The sequence below is a fragment of the Balaenoptera musculus genome, chromosome 8, assembly GCF_009873245.2.
Source record: "Balaenoptera musculus isolate JJ_BM4_2016_0621 chromosome 8, mBalMus1.pri.v3, whole genome shotgun sequence".
In the NCBI taxonomy this organism is placed as follows: domain Eukaryota; kingdom Metazoa; phylum Chordata; class Mammalia; order Artiodactyla; family Balaenopteridae; genus Balaenoptera; species Balaenoptera musculus.
In genome coordinates this window covers 108696121-108708303 of record NC_045792.1, presented here as the reverse complement: position 1 = coordinate 108708303, position 12183 = coordinate 108696121, and the positions used below count along the sequence as shown (strand labels likewise).

Here is a 12183-nt window from a genome sequence, read left to right as displayed (position 1 = left end):
ACTGTCTGGAGGAGAGAAGCTTTACTTTTTAAATCCTGCTGTGGGGTCCCAAGGGGCATTGCCCCTTCATTGTCCTTCTCACTCTCCAATGACATAGTGGGATTCTTGGGGTGGGGGGGTTGTAGGGAGTGGGTAGAGAGGGAAGCTTTACTTTTTAAGTGGCATCAAAAAACCAAAAGACAGCTCCAAAATCTCAGGGCCCTGGCCCCTCTGCACCGTGTGCCATTTGTCTCTGGTTGCCGTCGGGGAGGGTGGGGTGCAGCAAGAGAGAATTTCTCACACAGAAAAACCCTGCCTTTTACATTTGCAAAAACAGCTGTGCCTTCCTGCTGAAAAGAGCAGCCCTACCCTCCGCCTCTGCCCCTCCCATTTTGCAGATGAGCGAAGGAAAACTTACTTTCCTTGCAAAAGACTAGATGGCTCTGGGCAGCTCTACGGAAGAGTCCCCCCTCCAGCTGTCCTTCCTCTCCCCTCCGAAGTCGAAGCTTGCCTGGGTCCTCTGGCGCAGAGGTCTCTCTGCTCCTGTTAACTGCCCCAGCCCCAAGCCCCCAGCCCACCCACACCTGAATGCTCAGAATGCAGCTTTTCTCACACAAAGGGGAGGGAGGGAAGGCCAGTCACCTGTACTCTAGTCGCTGCGTAGTCCCCGAAGCTCCTGGGCGGTGAATAAAGAGGACTGGGGAGTCGCTGGTGCCCCAGGCTCTCTGCCGAAACTGCCCGGCTGATGATCCGCTGGCCGGGCCAATATTAGCAGTCGCCGCCAAAGCAGGGAGTGCTCTGGCTGTGCTGCCCAGACCCTCCAGCCGGCTTGACGCAGAGGTGGAGGAGGAGGGGGACGAGGCTGAGGCTGGAGAGACGATGAAGGGCACTTTCAAAGTGTGCATTATAACAGGCCCTGAGAAGCAGGGGAGCCTCGCCGCCACTGAACACGGCACCTGCTCAAATGCCAACTGAAACTATAGTTTTGCCCCTCACCTCCTCGTCCCCTCCACGCCTTTCCTCAAGCCCCTCCAAATTTGGGTAGCTTTGCGCCAACTTGGTGGTGCTGAGGCAGCTGGCTCTGGCACCTTCCCACGCGAGGGCACAGCGCATTAGGGGGTGGAGATCTGGCCCACCCCTAGCCTGGCAGAAAGGCGTTTTTGGGCGTGGGCATTAGCCGGAAGCACTCCCTGCCAGCTGGAAGGTGGGACTCTTCGGAGGGGGTGGAGAGTGGGTAGGGCCTCACTAGATTGACACTTGGCAGTCACTTGACACCCTGGCACGCCGGTGGGCGTGGCACGGGTAAAATGGGGGCGGGGCCTAATGGGGAAAAAGCCAGGGTTCGAGAATGGTCAGAAAAATCTTTCTTCATGGGCTCCCAACACAGCTGCAACACAATGCGGCCATGTCCATCCTTCTTCCAGAGGCAGAGGACTCACCTGGGAGTTTTCTCCCTTCCCTAGTGGCATCTGATACTACCCCCTACACCCTACGTGTGGTGCTGGGCACCAAGGATGCTGAAGCAAATGGCAGGCAGCAGGTAGCAAACAGCAGTGTCCTGCTCACAGGTACCCCTGGGTGGGATGACTGGGGTTCACAGCCTTTTGAGCTTGGCTGAAACTCCAGTTGAGGCATAGACTCAGAGGCGTCAGAAGCTGGTGGTGGTGGTGGGAAGGGGGGGACCCAGATAGAAGTGCTGCCTGATTAGACTAAGTCTCACTGGGAACTTAAACTTTCCTGAGCCTGCAGGTAGAGCAGGAGGCAGATCAAAGACTCACTAAGAGGCAAAGACATGTGCCGTTCCCAGAAGACCACCAGTCCACACCCTCCCTGTGCCCCTGCACCCCAGCTTACCAGCCTGTGTTGGGGTTTAATTCTCCCCTCTCCCTTTGTCTTTCAAGCCCTCACCTGGACTTCCTTCCTTAGCTGGAGGTATAGGTCATCTGGTGGGAGGACAGGGCTTTCAGTGGGGAAGAGAGTCAGACTTGGGGGGACTCAAATCTGGTGGGGGTGTCCTAAACAAAATGCACATGCCCCAGAGCCATACCATCCTCTGGGAGGAGGGCAGGTGGGCCTCCTCACTGGTCTCTTGGGTGGGGAGGGACGCAGGGATGCTAAAGGTCCTGAATCAGGTCCAGGGCACAGAGAGGGGACTCAGTGTGAAGCAGCCCACAATTTGGGGGGTGCAGCAGTCACTTGCTCACGCTGGTTCTGCTTTGGGTTCTGTGGCTTGGAGTCTTCACAGCCTGTGCCACACACCTATGCCCGCCCCCCCGACCCCGGTGTCCGCTGCCAGATGCCCAGATGTCACAAGGAGCTACTTGCAGGTCCCTACAGAGAAACTTAGCTGGGACTTCCCAAGCCTCAGGTGGGGCTAGGGAGGGTGAAGCGTTGACCCCACGTCAGATAATGGGGTTCCATGGAAGGCCCACCAAAGGGGGTGTCTTCAAAATGAGAAGGTGGGCAGCTAAGGGGTTGAAAGGGGAGCAGCATTTCAAACCCACAGATCAAACTCTTGGAAATGTGGGACCTCCCACCCCTAAAACAGTGTATTGAACCTGAGCTTTGCCCTAGTGTGAATCCCCATTTCTGGCACAGCCCCAAAGGGGATCACACCAATGCAGGGCTATTTTATTCCATCAGAACCTTGAAGCCCAGAGCGTTTAAGCAAAGGAAGGGGAGCGGAGAAAGGGGTTCAGGGTGGGGAGGACCCATGGGGGACTAGCTAAGCCATGGTGCCACTGAGTCAGGACTAGAAGTATTGTGGGTGTGAGGGCTGTGACCCTCAACATCTTATTCCATTTACTGTCCATGGTGGGAACACATGGCCTATAGGGGATACAGGGTAGTGGGAGAGAAGGGACAAATTTGGGGTGCACCTCACAACATAAACCTCACTGCCCCACTTCCTCTTAGGCCTGAGAGAGGGTTATCCCATCCTGGGCTTCTGGTCAGATCCTATTTATGCAGGAGAGACTTGAAGGACCCTTAGAAATTCCCAAGTTTCCTCCACTTGGTTGCTTAAGTGCCTCATGCTGACACCTGGTGGCCACTTCTAGAGTTACAGCGCACAGCTCAAAAGTTCTTCGGAGCGGCAATCTGGGGCACCCTGGGGAGAGGGCTGGGGGCAAAGTGACAACATTCTTCCTGCAAGGGGGAGACCCCCTGCAGTGTCAGAGTACTGGTGGGCTCTGCACCTTTGCACTTGGATCTGAGGCTCTCCTCTGCCCCCGCCCTGGCATTACAGAACTGACGGTGGAAGGAGGCCCAGGGGAATTCCTCTCTGGCAGTTCCGATCCCAGGGGTGCGGCGAGGTAGTGCCTAGAGCACAGGTTAAACCCGGGATGCCTTCCCAAAACATCCGCTGTGTTCTGAGAATTAGAGAAAACTGTATTATGTTTATATCAGAATAAAATCAGATTCATTACTGAGAGGCTCTGCAGCAGAATGTTTGGGACCCCCATCCTGAGGCAGGGTCCCCGAGACCAGATTCAGGGGCTGAATCTTGCGCCCGCGACCCCCAATCCCCGCAGGGCTTTCCAAATCTGACCCAAGCCTGGCACCTTGTGGCCACATCGAGAAATGCAACCGCAGCCTCAGAAAGCACCTGGCTGTCCTAGAAATCAGTATTGCCATGAGGATCACAGAAGAGCCACTTTACCAAACCTGAGAGCCGAGAGAAGACAGAAGAGCCACTTTACCAAACCTGAGAGCCGAGAGAAGAGGGGCAGGAAACGGAACCCCCATGCTGAACTCACCAGTTGTCCCGAGAGCCCCACACCACTGGGACCCGTCTGACCCAGCCACCTCTGTGCGGGCAGCCGGAGAGGCCAGGGTGAGGCCACCCCAGGGCAGCAAGGCCACAGTGGGGGGGCCGAGGGCTCATGCTGTACAGCTCACACCGCGGTGTATCCAGAAGGGGAGAGGAATGGGCAGGAGGAGGCCTGGAGGCTGACCCGGCTCAAATCCCTGCTCTGCTGAAGGACCCGGGCGAGCCCGGTCACCCCTGGGCTGCCACGTCCCTCTGACCTCACAGGCTTGACATGCTGGTGCTTGAAAGCCCTTAGGTCAGCGTCCAGCACAGACCACATACTAATACATGTTTGTTATTGTTCATCATTATACTCTCTCAATGCAAAGGTATGTTTGCCCCTGACTCCCCTGACCGACGGCACTAGAACCTTCTTTCCTGGGTGTTGGTAGCTGAGTCATGGCCCCGGCTGGTCCTGGGTAAAAGTGGCCACCTGAGAGGACTCTGGAGTTTGGGGAGAGGGGGACTGGCCAAGAAGGGAGTCGTGCCCTGTCCCCGGGCACAAGGGAGCCCCAGATCCCCTGGGCCATGCACACCCCTTCCCTCATCCTGCTTTTGGCCTCATTCAAGACGTGTGAGCCCTCCACGACCCCAGCCCTGGGCCTCCTCCCTCGGGGAGCTGGTCTTCCTGGCAAGCCCCACCCAGCACCCCGACATGCCCACGGGCCACCCCTGGTAGTGAGGAGCCTTCTCCTTTCCCGTGGAAGACACATCAGCTGCCTTTTGCCTTTGCTGCCTGGAGGGGCAGCAGGCTTGTGGAGCACTAAGGCCCAGAGAGGGGAAGTAACTTGCTGGAGATGCAGAGCGAGAAGCCGCAAGAAGTGCCCTGGGCCCGTAGTCCTCACTCAGCCTTCCTCACCTACATGCCTGGCCCACAGAGGACAGCGCAGTGCATGCCGGGCGCGTGGAGGAAGCCTGAGACCGCGGCCTGTCCTACTGGGGAAGGAGCTGAGAATACAATTCAGAGGACCTGCTGACACCATGGCAACGGGCCTGGGGGGCTCCCCACTCACACACATCGCCCCACTGGACCCTCACCACCAAGGCGGGGAGAGTCTCCTTGGGTTCCCTTTTGATGGATGAGGAAACTGAGGCTCAGAGATGTTATGTAACTTTCCCAAGGCCACACAGCCATGGGCAGCAGAGCAAGGATTTAATCCCCAGGTGCCTGGTCCACCAGCTCTCACCCTTCAGCCCTGCACTGGCCCGAGTGGACCCTCCTGTTGACCCCAACATGCTGAGGGCGTTCGGGAGGTGAGGCGTCCACAGGACTTGACCCACTGTGTCCTCCAGACCTCAACCTGCACCTTCTTTTTGGCCAGGGCCTGGAGGACAACATCTCTGTGTGCACGCAGCTCCCAGTGTGGCTCCAGGGAGGGTGGCACGGGCTGTATTTGCCCCACAGCAATCCCTGGGCTCTGTCTGCACCCTCGGCGGTGACAGCCAGATGCGGACACGATCTTAAGGTCTAGGCACCTGAATGCAGACACAGGACTCTTCCTCCAGGAAGCCTCCCAGCCTGCCTGTTCTGACCTCCTCTGATCTGTGCAGCTGGAGTTTGGGGGGCCCCCCCTCAGCCCTCCCCTCTCCTGTTTTTCCTCTAGCTCTTCCTCCCACCTGGAGTCTGGCCTCTTTGCCCTCTCCATTCCCACAGCTGGACCCGGGTCCAGGGAGCAACCCCAGCAGGTGACCAAGAGCAGAGCCATCATGTAGGCCTCAAGGGAGGAAACCCATCTTCCATCCTCTCCCTCTCCCTGACCCTTGGAGGGTTTCTTGGGCAGGCTGAGCTTGTTGGACCACAGGTGGGTGCCAGGGAAGGCCAGGGAGACCATGGAGGGCTATGGAGGACCAGAGAAAGCCAAAAAAGGTCATGGAGGGCCAGAGAGGGCCAGGAAGGACCATGAAAGGCCAGAGAGGGCCAGTGAGAGCCAGGAAGGGTTAGGAAGGGACAGAGCCTCGGGTTCAGAGCCGGGGCCCCCATGTTCACCTCCTCCCAGTCCTGTTCGGCTGCCCGCTGAGCTACCACGCAGACCTGACCCACAGCCCAGAACCTGAGGCCCAGAGAGGGAAGGGGATTTCCAAGGTCCCCCAGCAAGTGGGCCATGGGTGTGGGAGGGGCAGGCAGGGTGCCCCCAGGGAGACCAGGCTGGAGCAGGGCCAAGTTCTGAAGTGAGGATGGACTTTGAAGAAGAAAATCGTGTGCTTTGAGACGCAGTGTGAACGGCCGCAGGCTGCAGGGCTGCCGGGGCGCCGGCTCTGTTTTCCAAAAACACAGATGGACTGGGCAGGGGGTCAGAGTGAGGCTGGCGGAATGTGCTCCTTGCCCCCCTCCGCCCCCCCACCTCCCACGCCCGCCCCGCGAGGTTCTGATGGGCCAGCCACCTGGTCCACATGGGGCTGCAGAAGGTGGGCCACCCGGAGCTCACAGGCTCTGGACCCCCAGGCTGGGGACTTGGAGGCCCACCTTCATCCCTGGCAAAGCACAGAGCCAGGCTCAGCTGGGAACGACCCTGTGACCTTGACCCTGGGTCTACGTCTCTGAGCATCTCTGGGTGAAGGGAGACTGGGAGGCAACACCCACTTGCACCCCCCTCCTGAGGCTCCAGGGGTGCCCCCAAGATCCCATATCTCAGCCCAGTGCCTTGGAGGGTGGGGATTGTGGAGTGACGGACCCAGGCCCAGCTTCTGGGGACAGCCTCAGGGACCCATCTGTGGGCTACTGGAGACTCTCCCAGGGGTCTCCGGGTCAGACCCCCGACAGCAGCAGGTGGCAGGCAGTGGGAGGTTTGAGCCGAGGGGGGGTGGGGCTGGCGGGCTGCCTGGGGAGGGGGCTGAGCTGAGGACCCGGGGATGGGGGGCCGGTGCTTGGCTGGGGAGTGGTAGGGAACCACCTCCGCTGGTCTCCACTTTCGAGGACTCTGCCTCGCTGTTCCTGCACCAAGGCCAGAAACAACAGTGCCGGAGGGAGTGGGTGGGCCGGTGCCCCACCACCCTGCTTGTCTGTTTGTTATCTCCACAGCTCCCAGGCCCATGACCACCCCCTACCCCCAAACATTCTTTCTGGACTGACCTCTCTCTCCTCCCAGCACCAGGAGGGGGAGATGGGGATGGACATGGGAAAGAACTAACCCTGACCCAGCTGGACCCCCGCCAGAGGCCTCCTGGGTCCAGGGTTCCTGGCCCCGAAAGCCCCTGCCTCACGTGAGCTTTCTGGCTCGAGTGGCCAAGGTGGCTACAAGCAGAGAGAGGAGCCGCCTGGCCTGACGGTGACAGCCACCCCCCAGCCCCCCAGCCTCAACTCCCCCAGGCCCTGGAGACCTCAGCCAAGGCTCCAGCTTGGCACGGGTGCCTGGCTTGCTCAGCCAGGATGGGGGCCCTGGAGGAGGTCAGCCCAAGGACTTCCGGCCCCAGGTCTCTGATTCTAGAGGGTCAACTCTCACTGGAGGACGTTTCCAGAATGTTGGGGGCCCGGCACATTTGTCCAGCTGCTCCCCCAGGAAGCCTGGGCCCGTGAGGGGGGTGTGGGCTTGAACGGGGGGCTGAGACCTCGGCACCCTCTCTCCTTCCTTAGCCTCATGGCCTCCAGGGCCCGGGCTGGCCAGCCCGTTGGGCATCCCGCGGAGCCCCTGTGCCTGCCGGCAGGGGGGAATGCGGGCGGCGTGGGCAGCAGACCCCTGCGGAGAGGACCACTGTCCAGGACAGTAAGCCCAGCACGAAGTGGAGTGTGGCAAAAGTGAGGCTTTGGCGCCCTCTGCTGGTTCTGTCTGTGAATGACCGCCCTGACCGCCTTGCCTGGCATGGACGGGTGCCCACCTGGTAAAACCGCCCACGCAGGGGCCCCAACCCTGCCTGGGTCCCGGGGCAGGTTCCCCAAGGTGGGGACTCACAGCCTAACTGGACACAGACACCGACCGGGGCTCTGCCTGGGCGCTGCCAGGGGGCCTTTTCCAGGAGCTCAGGCCACTGGTTCCCGGTCTTGCTCCCTCTTCCCAGCCTGGCCCCCACCAAGCACCAGGCCCTCAAGGGCAGAGAGCCCACCCCAGCATCCCTGCGTCCACCTCCCATGGCCCTCAGGATCTGCTCAGGCCCGGAGAACAGCGAGGACAGTAAATATTTACTGCCAACAGGAGAAGGCAAATACAGCCCCAATGGCAGGTGGAGCTGCCAGTTCGTCCGTGCCAGGAGCAGATGCAATCCGGGGAGCCAGCCTGGAGGCAGCCACACAGGCAGAGTGTCCTTAGGTGGGTGGGCACCAGAGGGCCTGACCCCAGCCTCAGTCTCCCCATTAGCACACAGGGGCAACAGCACACACGTGCCCCCACGGCACGCGTGACAGTGCAACACGGAAGACGCAACAGTGAGGGAGTGGAACGTGTGGAGGGGCTGCACTCGGCACTTGGACCCCACCGCCCACGCGAGGGTTACACACGGGTCTGCACACCGCTGACGGCCACCCGCCAGCGCATGGGCCAGTGAGCCCGGGTCCCAAGGGCAGGCCAGGTCTGCCCTCCAGTTCCCAGAAGGGGTGGAGCCTGGGCCTGGGTGGGGTGGCAGAGCCGAGGTCTGAGGGCCTGGCTTCCGTGGGGCGATGTGGGGGGTCCAGAAGCAGGGGCACCTGGGGTTCAGTGCCCAGGGCGGTGCCGAGCAGGAGACTGGGTCTGATCCCGCCCTCGCCCCCGGGGCCCTGGCAGCCTGGGCAGCCACTTCTCCTTCCCTCCATGACCCCGTCCCTGCTGGGTGTATGGAGGCCCCCCACCCAACCTGTTCGAAAACACATCCGCTGGTACCCAGGGGCTGGTGGGAGCGGCTGGGGCAGGGGTGGATCCTGGGTCTCAGAGCGGCAGCGGGTCTCAGGAGGGGAAAGGAAGACAGGCCCCAGCCCAGGCAGGGGGCCGAGGGCCACGTCACACCCTGACCCACCACGTTCCCCACCTGGTGGACTCCTCTCCCGAGCCCCCCCTGCACCACCCAGGACCAGCCGTGCTGCAAATCCTGCTGGCCGGGATGGCCTCCCTGCCCCGGGACCCCAAAGGCTTCCTCCCTCTCCACGGAGTCTGTTGGCACTTGAGGGGGAGGGAAAGCGTCCGAGTCGTCCCCAGGGTCTCACTGGCTGGCAGGGCCTTGAGGGCAGCCTGACTCCGACCAGCCCGCTTCCCAGCCCCAGCTGCGTGCGGCCCGGCCTCGGGCACCCACATACCTCAACTCCTGCGGGGTGCCCCTGCCTGTACCCGTGCTAACGGGGCGCCGCCGGGTGATCCATGGGCAGCTCGCCGCTCACCCTGGCCACCCCCTCCCCCTCCTCTTCCGGGTCCAGTGTCCGGCCGTCCACCTGCCTGCCCAGCCCTGGCCTCCACTCCAGGGGCGGGGCCTGCAGCGTCTCCCCTGGGGGGTGTCAATGTGGCCCTGGGGTGGGGGGACTGGGGTGAGAGCCTCGGGGTCGCAGGGAGGGCCGCCCAGCCGGCTGGGTACCAGGCCGGCCATTGAGTGGTCTGCAGCGACCGGGGCCCAGGCACCCAGCCCCAGCCTGGCCACCCCGAGCCCTGGCCCGGGTGGAGCCTTCAGGAAAGCTGCAGATTGATTTGGCCTGGGCGGCCGGCAGGCTGACCAGGCCTTGGTACGGCCAGGTCACCCTCTGACCTCCCAGGCTGTGAGCAGCCAAGGCACCCCTGGGCTCTTTGGCGTGACTGGCAGCGGCCTGGGCGGGTGCCCCGCGGAGCCACCGCATGCAGCAGTGGGGCGCTGAGGAGGGGGGTGTCAGGGCCCCCGAAGACAGGAGCTCACCGCCTTGGTGGGTACTGCCATGGGCCCTGGTGCCCGTCTGCCCGCATGCCTGTGGGCTCCCAGTGCGTGACGCAGAGAGAACAGAGAGGGGTCTGGGGCAGGACCCCCCGTCACCAGGGCCTCGGCAGGTGAGCCGGCCTTCCTCGCCCCCGCCCCCAGCAGCGCCTCAGCCCCCCAGGCCACACAGACGACAGCAGCAGGGCTCCTTCAGGGGGTTTATTGAGCATCCGGGGTGCGGGGAGCGCGGTGCTGGGCCGCCTGCCTGGAGGGGGCGTCCGGCCGGCGCTAGTTGCAGTAGTTCTCCAGCTGGTAGAGGGAGCAAATGCTGGTGCAGCACTGCTCCACGATGCCGCGCTTCTGCGGGGGCCCCTCCAGGGCCCGGGGCTGCAGGCCGCCGGCACCGGGGCCTCCCCCCAGCTCCACGGCCCCCACTGCGGGGAGAGACGGTCAGGCAGATGGCGCTCCCCTGCCCACCCTGCCCGGCCCTGGAGCGGGACCCCGAACAGGTGCCCTGGCGCCCATCACGGGACTGCCCCGCCCCCTTCCCCCCCCCCACGGCCCGCCCAGGACGGGGCCCTCTCCCAGGGTGACGGGGCATCTCCCACAAGCACCCCCATCGCCGACACATCACCCCGAGACCATCGGCACCCAGGACTTGACTCACTTCAGACGATTCCTCCCTGGAGCTGCCCTCGGTGGGGAGGGGAGAGAATGGGACCGGGGCGCTGGGCGAGGCCGGGGCGAGAAGGGAGGGGGGGAGGGGCAAGCCCACCCTCAGGCGTCCTCCTGGCTCACCCCCAGGGAGCTGGTCACCTTTAGGATGTGACCACGAGAACATCATCTTCCTTTTTAAAATAATCCCTCCTGACCTCCCACCGGGTGCCGGCTGGAAGCAATGGGGCGGCGGGGCGGCGGGGCTCACCCTGCGGGCCCTCCACCTCCCGGCGGGCCTTGGGCGTGTAGAAGAAGCCGCGCTCCCCGCACACCAGGTACAGTGCCTCCACCAGGTGGGAGCCGCACAGGTGCTGGTTGACGAAGGCCCGGGCAGGGGTGGGCGCCCAGAGGGCCAGCAGGGCCAGCAGGGGCACGAGGCGCATCCACAGGGCCATGGTGGGGGCACGAGGACCTGGGGGACAGGCGGGGGTGAGACCAGCGAGGGGGCGCCCGGGACCCCCAACCAGTGCTCACCCCCAAACGCTCCAAGAGAGGAGCCCACGCCCTCCTGCCGCTCAGCAGAGCTCGTGCCGGGGGCCCCGACGCACCGGACCCCGGCAGGGCCGGCCCGGACCCAGGCTGACGCAGAGCCCGCAGGGACAGACCTGCTTGCTGACGGCCTCGAGTGCAGCTGGTCCCGAGGGCTGGGGGCTGCTGGGCCCCGCCAGCTTTATAGCCCCTGACCCCTCCACCTGGCCCATTAGGGCCTCAAGTGGGTGGCAGATGGCCGGGGGCTGAGGCTGCAATTTCTGGATCATTTCCCTGCTGCTGGGTCTGCAGGAACCTCTCCTTGGTCGTCAGCACCTCTTGGGGCCACGGGGTCATTAGAGTCTTAACGAGGGACCTAATGCCAAGCTGTCCCCGCTCACAGCTGGGGGCAAACGCCTCCACGGGAGCCGAGCCCCACCCAGCCTTGCTTGGGTCCCATCTTCCATGTTGGTCCACGGAGTGTGGGCAAGAGAGAGGACCCCTGCCCGCTGTCCCTGGGGCTGCCCTCGGGGCCCCAGAGGTGGTCCAAGGCCATGGGTGGGCAGTGAGGGAGCGTCTCCTTGGCTCAAGGCCCCATCCTCACCCACCCCAGCACTACGGCCCGCTGAGACCCCCGGCTCCCTGGGGCACTGCCGAGCGGGCTGAACTCAGGGACCTGCAGCCGTGAGGCCCCTGAGGCTGGCCCTTCTTCCTCATCTTCAATGTAGGCGCCACAGGACACGTGGGTGGGGCCCCACCACACCCCGCCCAGGCGGCCTCTCGGCCCCCAGCCCTCTTCCTAGAGCCCTGCACATCCCCACCGTGTTGACCCCTTTCAGACCAGCCCCTCAGCCCCATTGCATCCTTTGGCTGTTATTTGGGCCGAGCCCCTGTGGTGCCCCCAACCCCCTGGACAGGCCCCTGGAGGGAGGCCCGGACCCTAGCAGCCCCCCACGCCGAGGAAGGGGCTGGACCCTGCCTTCCCAGGGCGCCATGATGTCCGGAGGCCCCTCTGCAGCCAGGGGAGATCTGGGGACCTCTTAGAGAGGGGTGTGCAAGGCGGAAGGCTGGATGACGGAAGTCCCAGGTGGGAGGGCAGAGCCCAGGGCCCAGGAGGGCAGGAGGGAAATGAGGCCGGCCGTTAGCCCTTCCCCAGGGCCTCAATGGGGCTCACAACCACCAGAAGTGGCTCCATTTGACGCCTCACAGGCTAAAGGGACACAGGTACAGGAGGGCTAGTCACAGACAAGGTGCTTGAGGTGCAACTGATGGAAGGACAGACCACCAGGGAGGGCTGGGACGGAAGGCTTTGCCCAGGGGGGTCTTGACGGATGAGTAGGAGTTTACCAGGATTAACATCCTAAGAGCTTAGAGCCAGGGTCCTGGTGGTGGGAGGGGGAGGTAGGGGGAACCAGAGGGAAAGAGCAGGG

The 12183-nt window shown here is 63.1% G+C and overlaps 1 protein-coding gene across 1 annotated transcript; it reads right to left on the bottom strand.

Annotated features, from left to right (window-relative positions):
- Positions 1-9837: 9837 nt before the first annotated feature.
- INS (insulin) lies at positions 9838-10932 on the bottom strand. The gene is made up of 3 exons (XM_036860929.1): positions 10891-10932; positions 10494-10697; positions 9838-10002 (listed from the first exon to the last, which is right to left on the bottom strand). Exons 2-3 carry the CDS (start codon positions 10678-10680, stop codon positions 9857-9859), a joined length of 333 nt encoding a protein of 110 aa, XP_036716824.1. The 5' UTR covers positions 10681-10697; positions 10891-10932; the 3' UTR covers positions 9838-9856.
- Positions 10933-12183: the final 1251 nt, after the last annotated feature.

What these genes read in the sequence shown, in the direction of transcription:
- INS (XM_036860929.1), bottom strand. Translation starts at nt 10,680, where the DNA reads ATGGCCCTGTGGATGCGCCTCGTGCCCCTGCTGGCCCTGCTGGCCCTC. An exon ending in GGAGGTGGAGGGCCCGCAGG is followed by an intron (nt 10,003 to 10,493) that starts GTGAGCCCCGCC and finishes CTCTCCCCGCAG; the next exon opens with TGGGGGCCGTGGAGCTGGGG.